The sequence below is a fragment of the Microtus pennsylvanicus genome, chromosome 1 (assembly GCF_037038515.1).
Source record: "Microtus pennsylvanicus isolate mMicPen1 chromosome 1, mMicPen1.hap1, whole genome shotgun sequence".
Lineage (NCBI taxonomy): Eukaryota > Metazoa > Chordata > Mammalia > Rodentia > Cricetidae > Microtus > Microtus pennsylvanicus.
The window spans coordinates 187,712,197-187,728,343 of NC_134579.1; the positions used below are offsets into that span (position 1 = coordinate 187,712,197).

General features: G+C 39.0%; 1 protein-coding gene across 39 annotated transcripts in view; it reads right to left on the reverse strand.

Annotated features, from left to right (window-relative positions):
- Epb41l2 (erythrocyte membrane protein band 4.1 like 2) overlaps window positions 1-16,147 on the reverse strand; it is a 171,032-nt gene that overhangs the window by 44,510 nt on the left and 110,375 nt on the right. For all 39 annotated transcript variants that reach the window (XM_075947385.1, XM_075947344.1, XM_075947335.1 and 36 more), the window contains 6 exons: window positions 12,526-12,568; window positions 10,872-10,947; window positions 7,383-7,601; window positions 6,086-6,173; window positions 1,153-1,305; window positions 574-671 (listed from right to left, as the gene is read on the reverse strand). In XM_075947385.1, coding sequence (XP_075803500.1) covers window positions 574-671; window positions 1,153-1,305; window positions 6,086-6,173; window positions 7,383-7,601; window positions 10,872-10,947; window positions 12,526-12,568 — 677 coding nt within the window. The remainder of the gene's footprint in view (window positions 1-573; window positions 672-1,152; window positions 1,306-6,085; window positions 6,174-7,382; window positions 7,602-10,871; window positions 10,948-12,525; window positions 12,569-16,147) is intronic.

Below are 16,147 nucleotides of genomic sequence, written 5' to 3' on the forward strand. Positions count from 1 at the left end.
TGGTGCCAAAAAGCCCAGCTCCTATCCTGGAGCTGCCAACCACCCAAGTCCCCACCTACAGCGGTCACCTTTTGACCATATTTGAACACAAACCCAGCTTATGGAGAATGCATCATTGCTCTTTACCTATAGGCTATATAACCTCTTTAGTTCTGAAGCATGGCTTCTCCTGCCTCGGGATCTGGGGCTGGAGAACCAACCCAGGTGTAAGCCTGTTCTTTTACTTTTTCAATTCAGCTTGATCTGGCTTACTGTAGCTTGGGTGGAAAACCCTATTATAGCAATACAGAAAGCTTACTAAGAAAGAGGTTAAGTTCAGAACATCTGTTATGAAAAAAATCTGAATTATAACTGAAGACAGAAAGGGTGGCAGCAGGTGGGGTTAGCAAGGGGTGCTGGAGAGAGAAGGTGGCAACCAGAAGGCAGATCTAAGCAGCAAAGCATGGCCCTGGACACAGAAACAACCAGCAGGAAACAGGGCCTCCAGGAGAGCACAGACACATCTACCTACTATCCTGCCACCTAACCCGGACAGGGTGCCAATGGTAATTTCACAAGACGGTTTAAAGTTACCTGTAGAAAGTGTGATGCTCCACACATACTTTCCATAGCCTTTTAGCTGCCCGATGGTTTGGCAATTTGAATCCAATGGTGCTCTCAAACTGTTCTGGCTGAAATAAATCCATAAAACAAAAATCAGCCTACACCTAAAGCACTGGCTACATGCTACTGTAAGCAGATTCAGTCATTACTGTCAGAAATAATTCTTCTTTTAGGAAGAAAATATTAGTTTATCTCTGTAGTCAGACTGTGATACTGTTCCTATGAAAAGCAAGAGTTAACTGCCCAAGTGAACTGACTATTCGGTGCCACTAAAACACACTCCACCACTTACCTGAGAAAATGAGCTCCCAATATGTGGGGGGTGGGGGGGTGGGGGGTCACAAAAACATCCTTTTTATGAAAAATCTATTGGATGTGTATGTCAGCAACAAGAACGTGTGTATGTAAGTTATCATCAAGAACCATGCAAGAACAAAAAAGAGTTTCCTTTTGCAACACTTTAGTGGCAAGAATTCATTAATCTCTCCTACTAGTAAAGGAAACACTGATAGTGCATTAGCTATGTCAAGAATACAAGACACTGCCTACCTCTGCTGGTCTAACTTTAATGTAGAAATTACTGCGCTTATAGGAGATTTTCAGGATCTTCGGCCAAGCAAAACGATTGATTCTCAGTTTGTCTTTGTAAATGAGAAGGCCATTAGCACACACACCCAGCTTGATGTCCACACCTTCAGAGTCCTGCCAAATATAACCCATTGACAGTTAATGACAAAAGTTACATAGACAGAGGCAAAACAACCCTCCAGTGATTGAAAATATCAACATGTTAGTATTTAAATTTTAGTGACAGTACCAAAGCTAATTCGAGAGTAGAACATACTCATACTAAATGATTCATCTTCCGGAATTGGGGTGAATTTGCAAAGAACTATAGAAATACGATTTAAAGGAAAAATAATCTGCAAATATTAAATTCATGCATTTTCAAACTCTGCAAAGAGTTAACAGGGAAAAAGGGAGAAAGACCCACATTTACGCATCTTGAAGATACCAAAGACAAAATGTTTCCCCTGAGAAAGTTCAGCCCCCATGGACAGTCTGCTATCCTACTGCTATGCTAGCTGACAGCTGGTAAAATTATATTTATATTTTGCAAAACACCAATTCACAGAAAATTTCTCTTCTGGGCTGCCAGTGTTGAAACCCCTCAATTCTTTCCAACATTTTCAACAACAAGGGCTGACATGCAGCTCTCATAAGCATGCCTTCAGTTGACATGCTACAAAGGACTAAAGACAATTTCTAAATTTATTATTCATTTTCTTTTCCCAGAGATTTAACTTGGAATAGATAATATAGAATAATAACAAACCTGAAAAGGTTTTATTTAGCCATATAATGTACATAAAAAGCAGAAAGCAGACAGCTTAAAGAATGTTTAAAAAGAAGGAACAACTTTTCCTCATATTTCATGGAGCTCTTCAGCACCATGAAATGCACAAGGTGTAAGACATGCACCACATACAAAGCACACAAACAGTTACTCTTCAGGGGGCAGATGATCTCAGTCAAGACAGACAATCAACACTACTCAGAGTTATACACAGTTGAGGAAATCAGTAACAACAAGGGGTAAATTTCCATACACACAAAGCAAAGAAAAACAGCAAATTAAGTCTATGTTCATAATGTTTTGATGGTGCCATTACTAAGAATGATCTAAAATAATTTACAGTTTTTTGTTTTCAAAATAAAAGTACAGTATAGACAACTAATGATAATTCCATTACCCACTGTGATACTTAATTCAAATACAAATACACAAATAAAATAACATTACACCACACTGAGCAGTTTTTTGAAACACTGGGATGTCGATATGGCATAGCCACTTGCTGCAAAAGCCTGATGACCTTAGTCCAATCCCCAGAACCAAGTAAAGGAAGGTAGAGAAATTCAGCTGCACATAGTTGTCTCTGATCTCGACATGCACCGTGGAATGTGCACCATAGCATATGCATGCCCACTTACATATCAAATACATAACACTGAAAAAAATTCTAAAAACTTAAAATAGCCAAAACTCTATTCTCTGATACTCTGGCAGCCTCAACTCTCTCTAGGAATAGCAGATAAAGCTGGGTAAGTTAGGCATAGGTGCCCAAACTAGTTAGCACCAAACTCAAAGTATGTTTTTCCCAAAAGCATCACTACCCCTGACCAAAGGAGAGGGCACGAGATGTCAGAAAATGGCATGTTCCCACCATAGTTAAGAAGGCAGCATCCATTGTAAACACTAACAAAGCCAGCTCCATCCAGTGTGAAGAAATCTTCATAAAGGACAAAGAAGTATTTCTATTTTACTTAAAAAGAAACCTACCTGTATTCAAGCAAATCGGTGTAGGTTTGGCTGGCTGACACAGTTGTTCTAAATTACAGAATTACTGACAAAGAGCATGAAGTGAAAGGAGGAAAAGTGTTTCTTCATTCTCCCATGTCTGAGCTATGCCATTCAGCAACAATAAAAAACAGTTGACTACAAAAACAACCTCCATTGATAGGCAGTGGTGGTGTACATCTTTAATCCCAGCATTAGGGAGGCAGGGGCAGGCGGATCTCTGGGAGTTCGAGGCCAGCTTGGTCTACAGAGTGAGTTGGAGGACAAGCCCAAAGCGATAAACAAAAACTGTGTGTGTGTGTGTGTGTGTGTGTGTGTGTGTGTGTGTGTGTGTGTGTGTGGCGGGGGGGGTGGGGGATACTCTCTGCCCTTCAGAAAACTGCCATTGTGGAAGGCGTTTGAGATGTTAAAGGGTTTTTGCCCTAGATCAAGGAGAAGGAGGGAAGGAGGTCAAGGGTTAAGTACACAGGCTTCTCCCTGTGTGATCACATCAGCTAGCTAATTCTAATAGTGGTTCCTCTGAAAACAATCCCCTCCAGATCAGCTTTCTGCTGAGATTCTGCAGCCTTCCACCCTTCAGAACCAGAGGGTGCAGGAGGGCTACTGACACCATTTCAGGGTACCTGTTACTCTGTGCTTTCATGCCCCTTTGTCAAGACGTTCCATTCAACACTCCTGAACCTCTCCTAACTGGAGTTTGCTATCTTAATGCCTCAAAAAGGAAGAAGAATGTGAGTTCGAGATAATGAAAAATGTTTTATGAAAATAAAATTTTACATGGCACATTCTTTAAAACTGCTACAGGACTTCTTTCCACAAGCCACAAATATACTGAATATTAACTTATTCCAACAGATGATAAACAGAAAGAATGAGTGTTTTTACTGTTCTGCCCCTAACTGTACAGCAAACCCGACATTATATCCATGATCAAGCTTACCTTTTAACACTCCAATATTAGAAAAAACAATCCTGATCCTTTGTAGTCATTCCCTAAGAACTGGTTTTTACTTAATGATCTACGAAGTAAGGAAACAGAACAGTGCATACAGTGAAGGCTGTAAGATGTATTCATTGGAAGAGTATTTGCCTACTATGGCTATGGCCATGGGTTCAATCCTTAGTCTTCCTACCCTCTCAAGAAAATTATATAAAGCAAAATTAACAGAAATTAAAGATATAAAGATGGGAGAATCTCTTTGGTTTCAAACCTATCCTCTCTCATCCTTTGTTTCTTCGATAATCAAAGGAGGAACCGAGGGAAAAGCAAAAGCACTCCAACATCAGAGGCAGAGGCAGAAAGATCTCTGAGTTCAAGGTCAGCCTGGTCTATAGAGTGAGTTCCAGGATAGCCAAGGCTAATATACAGAGAAATTTTGTCTCAAAAAATGAAAAAAAGAAGAAAGAAGAAGGAGGAAGAAAAAGGAAGGAGGAAGAAGAAGAAAGGAAGGAGGAGGAGGAAGAAGAAGAAGGGGGGGGAAGGGGAAGGAAGAAGCAGAACAACAACAACCAACAACAACAACCAAAGAAAGACAATGAAGCCGGGCGGTGGTGGTGCACGCTTTAATCCCAGCACTTGGGAGGCAGAAGCAGGCGGATCTCTGTGAGTTCGAGACCAGCCTGGTCTACAAGAGCTAGTTCCAGGACGGCTCCAAAACCACAGAGAAACCCTGTCTCGAAAATAAGGAAGGAAGGAAGGAAGGAAGGAAGGAAGGAAGGAAGGAAGGAAGGAAGGAAGGAAGGAAGGAAGGAAGGAAGGAAGGAAGACAATGAAGCCTAAGACCTAGAATCCTTAGAGGCCAGAAAAAAAAACAAAAACAAACAAAAGTAATAAAATAAGTAAATGGATAGATGGATGGGGAGATAAAGAAAGAGAGAAATGGATAGATAGGGATGGATGGATGGAGAGATAGATAGATAGATAGATAGATAGATAGATAGATAGATAGATAGATAGATAGATAGATATAGAGATAGACAAACTAAGCAAGAAAATGCATCAAAACATTAACTTTCTACACAGAGATTCAAGTGATTTTCATTTTCTTCTGTTTGGCTCTATTTTCTATGCTAAATTTAATATACTATTTTACAATAAAAAATATTTTAAATAAAGCCACCAAAGATAAAAGGGTCATTTGCAAATACGAAGTATAATACAAAATCAAGAACTACTAATCTGAGGCCTAGAAAGGGATGGTATTTCTGGGTGGGAGCTTCCTGGAGGCACCTATAATTACTTCTAACACTTATGTGTGTTACTGCCGGACAGGGGGCATCTCTTGGATGCCAACTCTGGACAAACCAAATCTGTCTATCACTTTCCCTCTCATCCTCTTCAAGTCTCACCACTCCATGTAGGATGGTGAAGCAGGAATGCTTGCCAGTGGCATCTGCCCAGTCAACCCACCATTTCTATCACATTTCTGTCTCCACTGTTCCATTTATGCACTACGTCTCCAATTAGTCCGTGGAATTTCATGACCTGAAGCCAGTGCATGCCTGTGTTGCTTCTGGCCCTCTCCATGCTTCAAGACCTGCTTCCTCAACCAAAAACAAACAAACAAAAGAGGTGAGGAAGAGACAAGTAGCCAAGACAAGGGCACTTGGTCTAGCACAGTGGTTGTCAATCTTCCTAATGTGCAACCCTTTAAAACAATTTTTCAAGTTGTCCTGACCCCATCATGAAATTATTTTTTCATCACTAATTCATAACTGTAATGTTGCTACCATCATGAATGTCTGTGTTTTCTGATGATCTTAGGCGATCCCTCTAAAAAGGTCCCTTCAATCCCCAAAGCAGTCACAACCAACAGGTTAAGAACCACTGGTCTAGCAGAAGCTGGGACACAGCATGAACCAGAACTGCTGTAAGGAGTAAAGGCAAGAACTCTCAAAGGGGGCTTCATTAAAACACTGACAAGAGAAGAACAACAGAGGGAGAGGACAAGCAATTCCCACACCCAGGAATTTTGTTAAGTAGTCACCAAGAAATAGTAAAGACCTCAAGTGGAGACAAACCGCCTTTTCCAAAATGAACCAGGCTTTGTGAAACTGGAGATTTCCTAGAACTTCAGTCACTAAAGTGGAATAACATTATTCCCACTGAATTTACAATACCTTGGCATGATGCAGGTCAACACCATACATGGAAAGCCTCTTTGCATTTTCTAAGAACTGAGTATCAGCTTGTGCTGGAGATAAGCCCCTGAGAATGAAAAGAAACTGTGTTACCAAGAGATGCAAACATGCCCAAAGCAGATTAAAAAGTGTGTGGGATTGGAGAGCTGGGATTGTACAGTGACTCGGCCGAGCCTGTAGAAAAGTGGAATAAGCAGCAAGCTACAGCTCTACCTCCACCTTTTCCATTACAGGCATTAACTCTTAACCTGCACATGTCAAGGAGGCAGACTTCTACACTTACCAACTTTATCCTTAAAATGATGCTTTCCATTTTTTTCTCACTGGGGAAAGGCCTGGGCAATAATGGGTACAACATAAGCTAACAGGTCTCTGACCCAACGGTCTTCATTTCCAACATAGCATTTTATACCAAGCAATTCAAATCTGAGTGACAGAATAAATGTCTATTGAGTAGAATTTAAATACAAAAATAAAAGTCAAATACTGATCTTTTTCATTTTTTTAAATAAAGTCAAAATGTATAAGGCCCCTTAAGCATTTTAAATCTCTGAAAGTTATTCAAATGATTTTAGTCAATATTTCATAAAATTGTGGCCTTGAAAATTTTGTAGTTTAGAGAGATTTTTAAAAACCCATGTAAAACTCCATATTGACAGAAATATCAAAGTATTCAAGGTATACATAGCATTCAAGCAATTTAAATAATCACCACTTAAACCAAAGGAACACTGTCTGTCTGTGACTTGTGGGGACAGCTGCACACTTCGGCTATCCCATACCCATCACCATCTATACTTCTAATTCAAAACCAGATGCTTCAATTCCTCACTAGCTTTTTAAAAATATCTTCATTCTTTGAAAATCTCAAATACATATACACTGTGTTTTGATATCATCTATCCCCACTACCACCCTGGCCTTCTTATAAAATACAGTAATAAAGACACTAATAAGCAGAAGAAATGTCAAGTAAATGCGAAACCAGTATACACAAGTCTGCTTCCTGTGTATCTCTTACAGATAGGCCAGGACAGAGAAGGAAGTGTCATATGGGAATGCACATTAGTTTAGTTTCAAGAACATAATCTCCGTGTTACAGTAAGAAGAACAATAAAAGGGCATCTCAAGAGCTGCAGGTTATCTCTATCAGTGCTGGGCAAGTTCCAGAAAGATAAAGCAAATAAACTAAAAACTTGTCCTTGAACATCAAGGAGTTTACAAACTATGTCTACCTCTCATGGCATTGATCTCTCCAGCTAGCGCATCAACAGACCTGTGAGTTTTGTGCAGTTCTGCCACCTTTTCTTCCATCTCCTTGGTCTGGCCTGGGGCAAACTTGAAGTCACTAAGATCGATACTGTCATACTCTTCTGGGTCATAGTCCCCATGTTCAGCCTGCAGTGTATATGATCCCAAAAGAGCATGAGTCACAAAGGAACAGGGCAGGCGGCCAGATGCGATGTCCTGCCTCAGCTGAAGGCACAAGAAATATCTGTGAAGAAGAGGAAGAGAAAAGGATGGAGAAGAAACATTAGTTAACATTAAAACACCCTCAATTCCTAAATTTTAATATTCCATTGCATACATATATTGATACTGGAATTATGTATATTCACAGCAAAAATAGCTTTTCCATAATATGAAGTTCTGTTCTGCTCCCTGAGCTCCTACACAGGTGGCTTACCTACCAAACTAAGTCTAAAACTTAAGAGACTAGACACTGTTTGTTGTTGCTGTTGTTGTTGCTTTTCAAGACAGTGCTTCTCTGTGTAGCACTGGCTGCTCTGGAACTCACTCTGTAGACCAGGGTGGTCTCTATCTCAGAGATTCACCTGCCTCTGCCTCCAGAGTGCCGAGATTGAAGGAGAATAGATATCTTGACAGCAATCATTTATAAGACAAAATGGTAGTTGCTCACTCTTGCTCATCTCTACCATTTTCATACTAATGTCTTCTTTTCCTGAAATGCCTTTAACAACAATCATACTAACTCTGCATTCAAGCCCTTGCTAGCACTTGGACATCGCAAGAGCTGATCTGCAGTCCTAAGAAAGTTCCTATACTTGCCTGAGGCTGATGTGAGGCCTCAGCATGGCCAAGTCTTTGAAGGTGAGAGTAAAAGTTGGTCTATAAATAAGCAGCTGGTGTGCAGCCTGGGAATCCTAGCTAGTAAGTGTAATCGCAACAGCTACCTGCAGTCAATGACTGAATTGTTTCACTACACCATTATATGACCTTGAAATAAACAGCAATGATCTCATTTAAAACATCTTTCCAGGGCTGGCCTTCCTAGTAAAAGCTGACTTCTTTCTCCGTGTGTTGACTGTGTCTAAGTGGCTGTAGGATCCACTTTTCTCCCTTTCCTTGCTCTCTATCCCACAGCTAAGGAAAGCACAGGCTCCAGGCCAGACCTCAGGCTGGTGAGGCAGAGAGCACTCTGGCTCCCCACACCAGATTCAATTTAGTTAGACCTGACTTTCTAGGGGGGGTCTATCCCACAAGGGACAGGATCATCACAGTCCCACACTTAGCAAAGAATTCACACAACCACTGGCAATTGCTCTACAGCTTTCTAGATAAATGAGTCTTCTCGTTGATACTACAGCCTGAGCATTTTCATGCACACCAAAAGCCCTCTTTTTGAGGAAGTTTATGTTCCCTTGACCTCTAGAACCACACAACATAACTGACCGTCTCTAGAAAACTGAATTTGAAGCTGGATCCCAGGTTGTCCCTTAACTCCTGGGGTAGTTGTGCTAGGTCTCCACTTTACAGCATTGACACCCATGGTACTTCCTGCTCTGTTACATGTCCCTCAACCTCCCATGCTAGTACTTCTTCTTTCAGAGTCACGACCTAAAATTTTCAAACAAAAACTGACAAGAACTTTCTGAATTTCCCAGCTCTATTTTCTTTACATGGTATGAGACTTCATTCTGAATAGTGTAAACAGCTGGACCATCAAAAGGTCAACTCACAGTGAAGATTCAATCGGGACATCAGCAAGTCTCAAGTAGATGGCTAGTCATGCGACACACTGCAGTTTCAGCAGCATAGCAGACCCTACTGTTCTTCCCACCACAGAATGGGAAACTTCTCAAGCACTACTTTACTAAACGGAAAACTCAACATATGCCCGTGTAATAAAGTTGCAGTCACCATAGATTATCATCCCCAGATTACTGCAAGGAGGAGCATGTATGACAGAGGGCATTGCATCATAAGTCCATTAAATTCATGGCTAAAAGGCACTCCAACAGAGAACCTCTATCCCCGACATGCCAACACACCAGAGATTATGCCCTAAAAGCAACTCACTAAGAAGCCAGAAAAACTATTCATTATTTACTAGCTGGAGCTAACTGAATCAAGTCAAGGTTAAAAGATGAACAGTAATTAATCAGCACTGTAGTGGACTGGTATTTAGCAACAGGTGGCAAGGTAAAAATAAACAAAACATTTGCCATTTTTCCAGTCTCAGCAATAAATATCTGTATGATGCCTGTACAATGAAACTAACACAGGCAAACATACTATTTAAAAAAAAAACAGTCACATTAAAATCTGAAATACTAAAGGTATGCCTTTAATCATACATATAACATAGAAAACAAAGCTGACAGCAATATTTTCTTTAAGTATTTTATGACTTGAATATAAAGGGAAACAAATATATACATATGTATACACACATACATAAGGTTTTGAAACTGGCAATACTTCAGCTATTTGGAACAAGATCTATCTTGAAGTTTACTTCAAATTACTACTAAGTTTGTTTTGTTTTGTTTTCAAAGCTGCTCTGAGGCTAGTGTGATGGCTCAGTAGCTATAGGAACTTGCAGCCGAATGACCTGAGTTCAATCCCTGGATCCCATATATCGAGGTGGGAGCAGAGAACAGACTCCAAAAGTTGTCTTCTCACTTCCACATGTGTACCCTGGCATGATCGCCCATGTACACAATAACAGGCAAGCAAGGAAACAAACAAATTATAATTATGTTAGTATGTTGTCGGGAATTCGTCCTGCCCAGTTCCTGCAGTCTTTAAGTTCCAAAGAAATCACAGAGGTCTACATTAACTATAAACTGATTGGCCCATTAGCTCAGGCTTTGTATTAACTCTTAAAACGTAAATTACCCTATTCTGTGACTAGGCAGGAAGTATGGGCAGGACAACCAGACAAGAGGTAGAGGCAGGTCAATGAGAACAGGAGAATTCTGGGAAGAGGGAAGCTCCCTCTGAAGTCCTGTACAGACACAGAAGAAGCAAGATATGATTGCCTCGATGAAAAAGGTACCGAGCCATGTGGCTAGCACAGACAAGAATAAAATGTAAGTTGTAAGACTTAATAAGAAGCCTGAGCTAATGGGCCAAGCAGTTTATGATAAATGTAGGCCTATGTGTGATTTCCTTGGGACTTTACGATTGCAGAAACCAGGCAGGACAGAAAACTCAGACAAGATTAATATATATTAATAACTGCTTTGCGGGAATGCATACGGCTTAGCTGTTAAGAGCATTTGGGCTCTTATAGGGAACCCAAGTTGCTTTTCAACGCCCACATAGCTCAGAACTGCCTGTAACTCATCCCTCATCTGACCTGTAGGCACTAGGCATGCATATGGCACACAAAAAATTTATACCATACATTTTTAATTTCCTTGATTTTCAGTCCTAAAGTTACAAACATAATAACAGAGCACAGAAATAAATAATAGTCATTAGCAAAGATGCATTTTAAAACGTGAATACAAGGTACCTGGTGATATCTTCAGTCAATTGAGAAGGATCCGGAGGATAAAATTTCACATTAAAAGAGAACAGCCAGGGAAGGTCTGCAATTATAAAACGTCACTTATTTACCAAAACACAGTTTGTTTGCTTTTTATCTAGAATAATTTAGTATCACCTAGACATTAGCAATAAAATTTCAAAAACTAGAAATTAATATAAGTAAGCCACTAGAGAATAAGAAGTTTACTATTATTAGAGTTAACCTATTACTATAATAGAGTAAACCTATTAGGAGATAATAGGTTTACTTTTTATAAATACATATTTTATATGATAATTTATCATACAATAAATTGAATAATCTCCATGTAATAGTTCTGAGATAAACTTGTTTCACCCATGGGATTTCTAGGGGCTAAATATTCCTCATTCCTTTAAAAACAAAACAAACAACCTTTGGGATTTTCACATTGTTGGCAAACTATGAAAATGATCAAGTGTTCACAGTAGATATTCAGGAAATGTCTGTCTGTATAATGGAAGTGTTCAGAGATCCTGATGATGGGAAAGTAGGGGTAGGAAAATACCCTGACATACTTTAAGAGAAAACAGTTTCTCAGGTTTTAGAGAGTGTGTACACATCCATAATCAAGTAAAGTCACAACAAGACTGTCATTGCCCAACAGCACCTTGTTTATCTGTTTTCCAGGTGTTAATACTAGCACAGAGCTACCTGGACATAACTACATGCACAAGTTTTTACTAGAACCTCTATATTTAAGGATGTATTTGCAAAATCCAAGAACACTAAACAAACATTTTCAGCTGACAAAAATTATATATATTTATGGTATCAAGAATATATGAAATATGTGTACATCATGGAATGGCTAAAGTTAACAAAGAAATTACCTCATATACCTATTTTTATGGTAAGTATACTTAAAGTGTTTTTAAATTAAACATTAGTGGTTTTTAATTTAATTATTATCCCTAATTTTACCTGGCTACATAAAAAACAGTTCAACTAATTATGGGTTATTTATATATTATCCACAGGCAGGTTTCAAACATACAGCTATTAGGTCTATTACTAAGAAATAACCAAAATTTAAGAAAAATTGTAAGTGGGAACCATTAAGCTTGCCAACTTCTAAGTAATTCCGATGATCTATTTTCTAAGTGCCTATTAACTATAAAAATCTAATATGATAAATCAAAGAAAAAGTTCTTTCTCACTTGCAACAGGGGAACTACTTTCTAAGCTGCATTCGTGGAGGAGACTATGCCATTTAAAGAACTCCAGTGGTTTAGAAAAGTCACGCTGAATTGTTACTGCTATTCCTTCGCCAAACCACCAGGGCAAACGTCCCAAAATAACTCTAAAGAACACTTCAAAAATAACCAAGACATAAGAGCGTGATTCATAATCAACAGGAGTCTTGCTTTCCAAGTTTTTCAAGCACTTTTACTTGCAAAGATTCCTGTCAAGTTTTCAAACTTTCTTTTTAAGCTTTCTTCTCAAGGGTGATTTCCAACAGGAAATACCTGCGACTCTGAATGAGTGCCATAAAGCAAACCCATCGTATTCTGTTATTACTATAGCATTTATCCCTACAGGTTTTTATATAGACAGAAATACTACAGATTAATTTGAGTATGGTTCTTTAAATACTCACTTCTCAGCTGTCTCTTTATTTCTTTTGCGGGATCTAGCCAGCTCTGCAGGAGGGAAGAAAACAATATTATCCATAAGAACTCTCCCCAAAATCAAATGGAACAGTTTACAGTTCATAACTTGTATCTCATGAAGCTCATTTTAAGTAGCTTTCACCTATTAGCATACTGGGATTTTGTGTGTGTGTGTGTGTGTGTGTGTGTGAGAGAGAGAGAGAGAGAGAGAGAGAGAGAGAGAGAGAGAGAGAGAGAGAGAAATTTCTTTAAGGTGAATATCATGCATTTCATTTTCCCAAAATTTAATCTAAATATTTATCCAATGATAAGGTGTAATTTATCTAAATATAATCTTTACTAAATAGAACTGCTCACAAATCACCCCTCAGACACTGAAATAATAAGCTGTCCACAGTTCACTCTTACGTAAGAAGGTTAAAATGTGAATTGGAAACTGCTGGCTCAAAGTATACACGCCCTGATCCAAAGCAATCATTTCAACCTCTAAAGCCAACGTCTTTACATCCCTCAGCCCAGCTCTTCCATCCTATGGAAATATAATGCCGGATCAGAAACAATACTTTCCTTTCTGGTCTTAACATCCTTTCTTTCTTTCCTCCTCTCTTCTCTTTCTCATTTGAAGTTAGAAAACACAATTCTAAGTAAGGAATATCCTTCCGTTTGCCTCTCATTTCTATGTTTTGAAATAACTAACACACTAAAAAATAGTATATTTTTTAACAAAACATCAATTCTAAACCACATAAGAATAGCAAAGCTTTCAAACTGTAATGCAAAGAGTTCCCACAATTTTTCAAAAATTTGTACTTGTATTTTTCCCACACTACTGTTAACAGTAAGAAATTCATTCAACTTCCTTATGCAGAACACATACATTTTTTGAGATACAATACACTGACTCAACAACTGACTTTACAGCAAATAAGTCTAGTTTTAACAAGTAACCCAAATGATGTGTTGTAACACTTGTATTTAAATATAATTTTATTCTCATACAGCAAGAATAAAGTATCTGTTGATACATAGTAAGTAATTATCTGCCAATCTATTGAAATGATGCAACAGAACATGACACACTATTAAAAAGTATTAACAACAGCATCCTTTGAAAGTAGCCCTCAGATTTTACTACACAATTCACAGTCTAAACTCTCGCAGCAAGGATCCAAGGTATATGTGTCTCTGTTTTAACACTGGTCATATTCAACGCTGTCATTAAAGAGTCACCAGAGCATGGCCCAGTTTCATTATTAGTGGTGTCCCAGCTGCATGGTGCATCAATGTGAGGGCCCAGTGGGACTCTGTAATGGTACCTCTGGTGCCATGTTAGGAAGCAGCTCTATTTTCCACTTAGAAAAAAGTACAGCATTCAGCTTCCTTGCCCTGCAGCTGCTGTCCGACACAGTTGACTCACAAATGGCAACTATACTAAGTGCACAAGACCAAGAAAAGCACATCATTCAGCTTCTAGCCCAGCCTGGACTAAGGCTGGGGAAAGGTGAAGGAAGGTTAAATGTGTGGCATTGAAAACAAGTAAGTAACAATCACATGAAAAAAATGGAATCAGAGAACACTAGTGCAAACTCAAATAACAAGATCCCTTGTATCACCAACACATAAAGACAGTAAGGGAGCATTGCTGGCCTCAGAGACAGACCTCCCAAACCTTCAGGGTCCTTAAGGATAAGATCACATAGATGCCTGCTAAAAAGAAGCAAAAGGTACCTGTGTTCCAGGAAAGAACGATGGAAAGCAACATCATCTTCTGAAATCCCACAGACTGACCCTAGGTCCCAGCTATCACACCTTCCATCCTTACCCGAAGCAGTAATCTCTCCAAATTACCTGATCATAGTGAGCAGAGGGAGGAGTTTACAGATCTAGACAAACATGAGTAACAAGATGGCAAGCCAAATTGAGACAGTCACCCTTAGGCCACTTCCAACAACACTGCCAGTCAAGACAGGGAAGACTGCTGTGGCTTCTTATGTCAGCTCTGTTCTGGTTTGCTTTTCTGTTGCTATGCTAAACACTGACAAAAGCAACTGGAGGAAAGTGTTTATAAGGCTAACACTTAAAAGTTATAATCCATCATTGAGGGAAGTCAAAGCAGGAACTCAATCAAGACCCAGAGCAGAGACCATGGAGCAATACTGCTTACAGCTTGCTCTCTGGCTCTCACTGGTTCATTCTCAGCTAGCTTTATTAAATAGCTCACACCCTCCTGCCTACAGATGGTGCTGCCCCACAGTAGGCTGGCCTTCCCACATCAACCATCAATCAAGACTAAAAGACAAGACTAATTAATGGTAATGGGCCATTCTGATCATGGCAGTTCAACTGAGGTTCCCTTTTCCCAATAAAAACCACGCAGCACAAGATCCTTACCCAGAGACCACAGGGCTGCTTCCACAATAAAACTAAGCAGCAGAAGTCACTCTTTCCATGGGCCTACCTGGTTTCCTTTCCTAACCACACTGACTTGCACTCTGCGAGCTCTAGTCCTCCCAAGGAAGCAGGCGGTCCTGCATACTCTCTGAGACTAGCTATGAAAACCTGGCCTGGCAATATAATTCATATTCTCTAGGTTACTTAGCACTTTTAGAAACTTAACATTAAGTATTAAAGATCAATACCTGTTTACTGGCATTTCTCCATTTCCGCTTCCTTCCTCTCCATGATGTAGTCATCTTAAATGATTACACATTATTTTATTAAACTTATCTTTATTTGAATTATTTTTATTTGAATTAGATTATAATTGGTATATAATTTGTCTGATCATAAATTCTCAAGAAAAAAATAAAATATTCTTGTACATACTAACGTAATATGAAATTACATATTTACTACGAAATCTAAGTGTTTCTCTGGATTATACATAAACAAGTAAAACTAATTTTTCTGTTGTGTTTTGATTCCTAAGATAGGGCCTCACTGTACAGTTTCAAGTTGGTCTTGGAACTCCCAACCCTCTGGTCTCACTTTCCCAAGTGCTGGGAAAGAGCATGTGTGCACCACCGTACTTACCAAACAAACAAAAAATAATAAAAATCAACTTCTCTGGGTTGACACTTAAGGAAAGGAAGAATGATGCCTAAGACACATCAAAAAATGGAAAATGGCATCAGTTAACAAAGGAGATAATAAGATAATAAGATTAATGATGGCGGCAAGTGGACATATTGAAGTACACAAGTGTAAATATGTACACCTTCCCCTCAGGAAACATTAGGGTGTAGCTTTCTTACAAGAAAGTATTGGCTAACAGAACCATGAACACAGACTTTGGGTTTAGAAATAAGTGGAATCAAACTTTCATTTACCATCAATTCTATGTCTTAAAAACATTTCTGGTCCCCATTAAGCCTCAATTTCCTCAACAGCAAAATAGAAATCACAATATTTACCTGACTAAAACGAAATTCTACTACTTGACAATTTCACATTACTCTTCAGGCTAGATCTTAAGATTTCAGAGTTTGTTTCCCTCACTCCCAACCAAAGTTTGCTGATGTCTTCATTTATGTTCAGGAAGCCTCAGATTGGCCAGGTATGATTATTTAACAATTTCAAACTAATTCACCTTATAGTAGCAAATGTTGA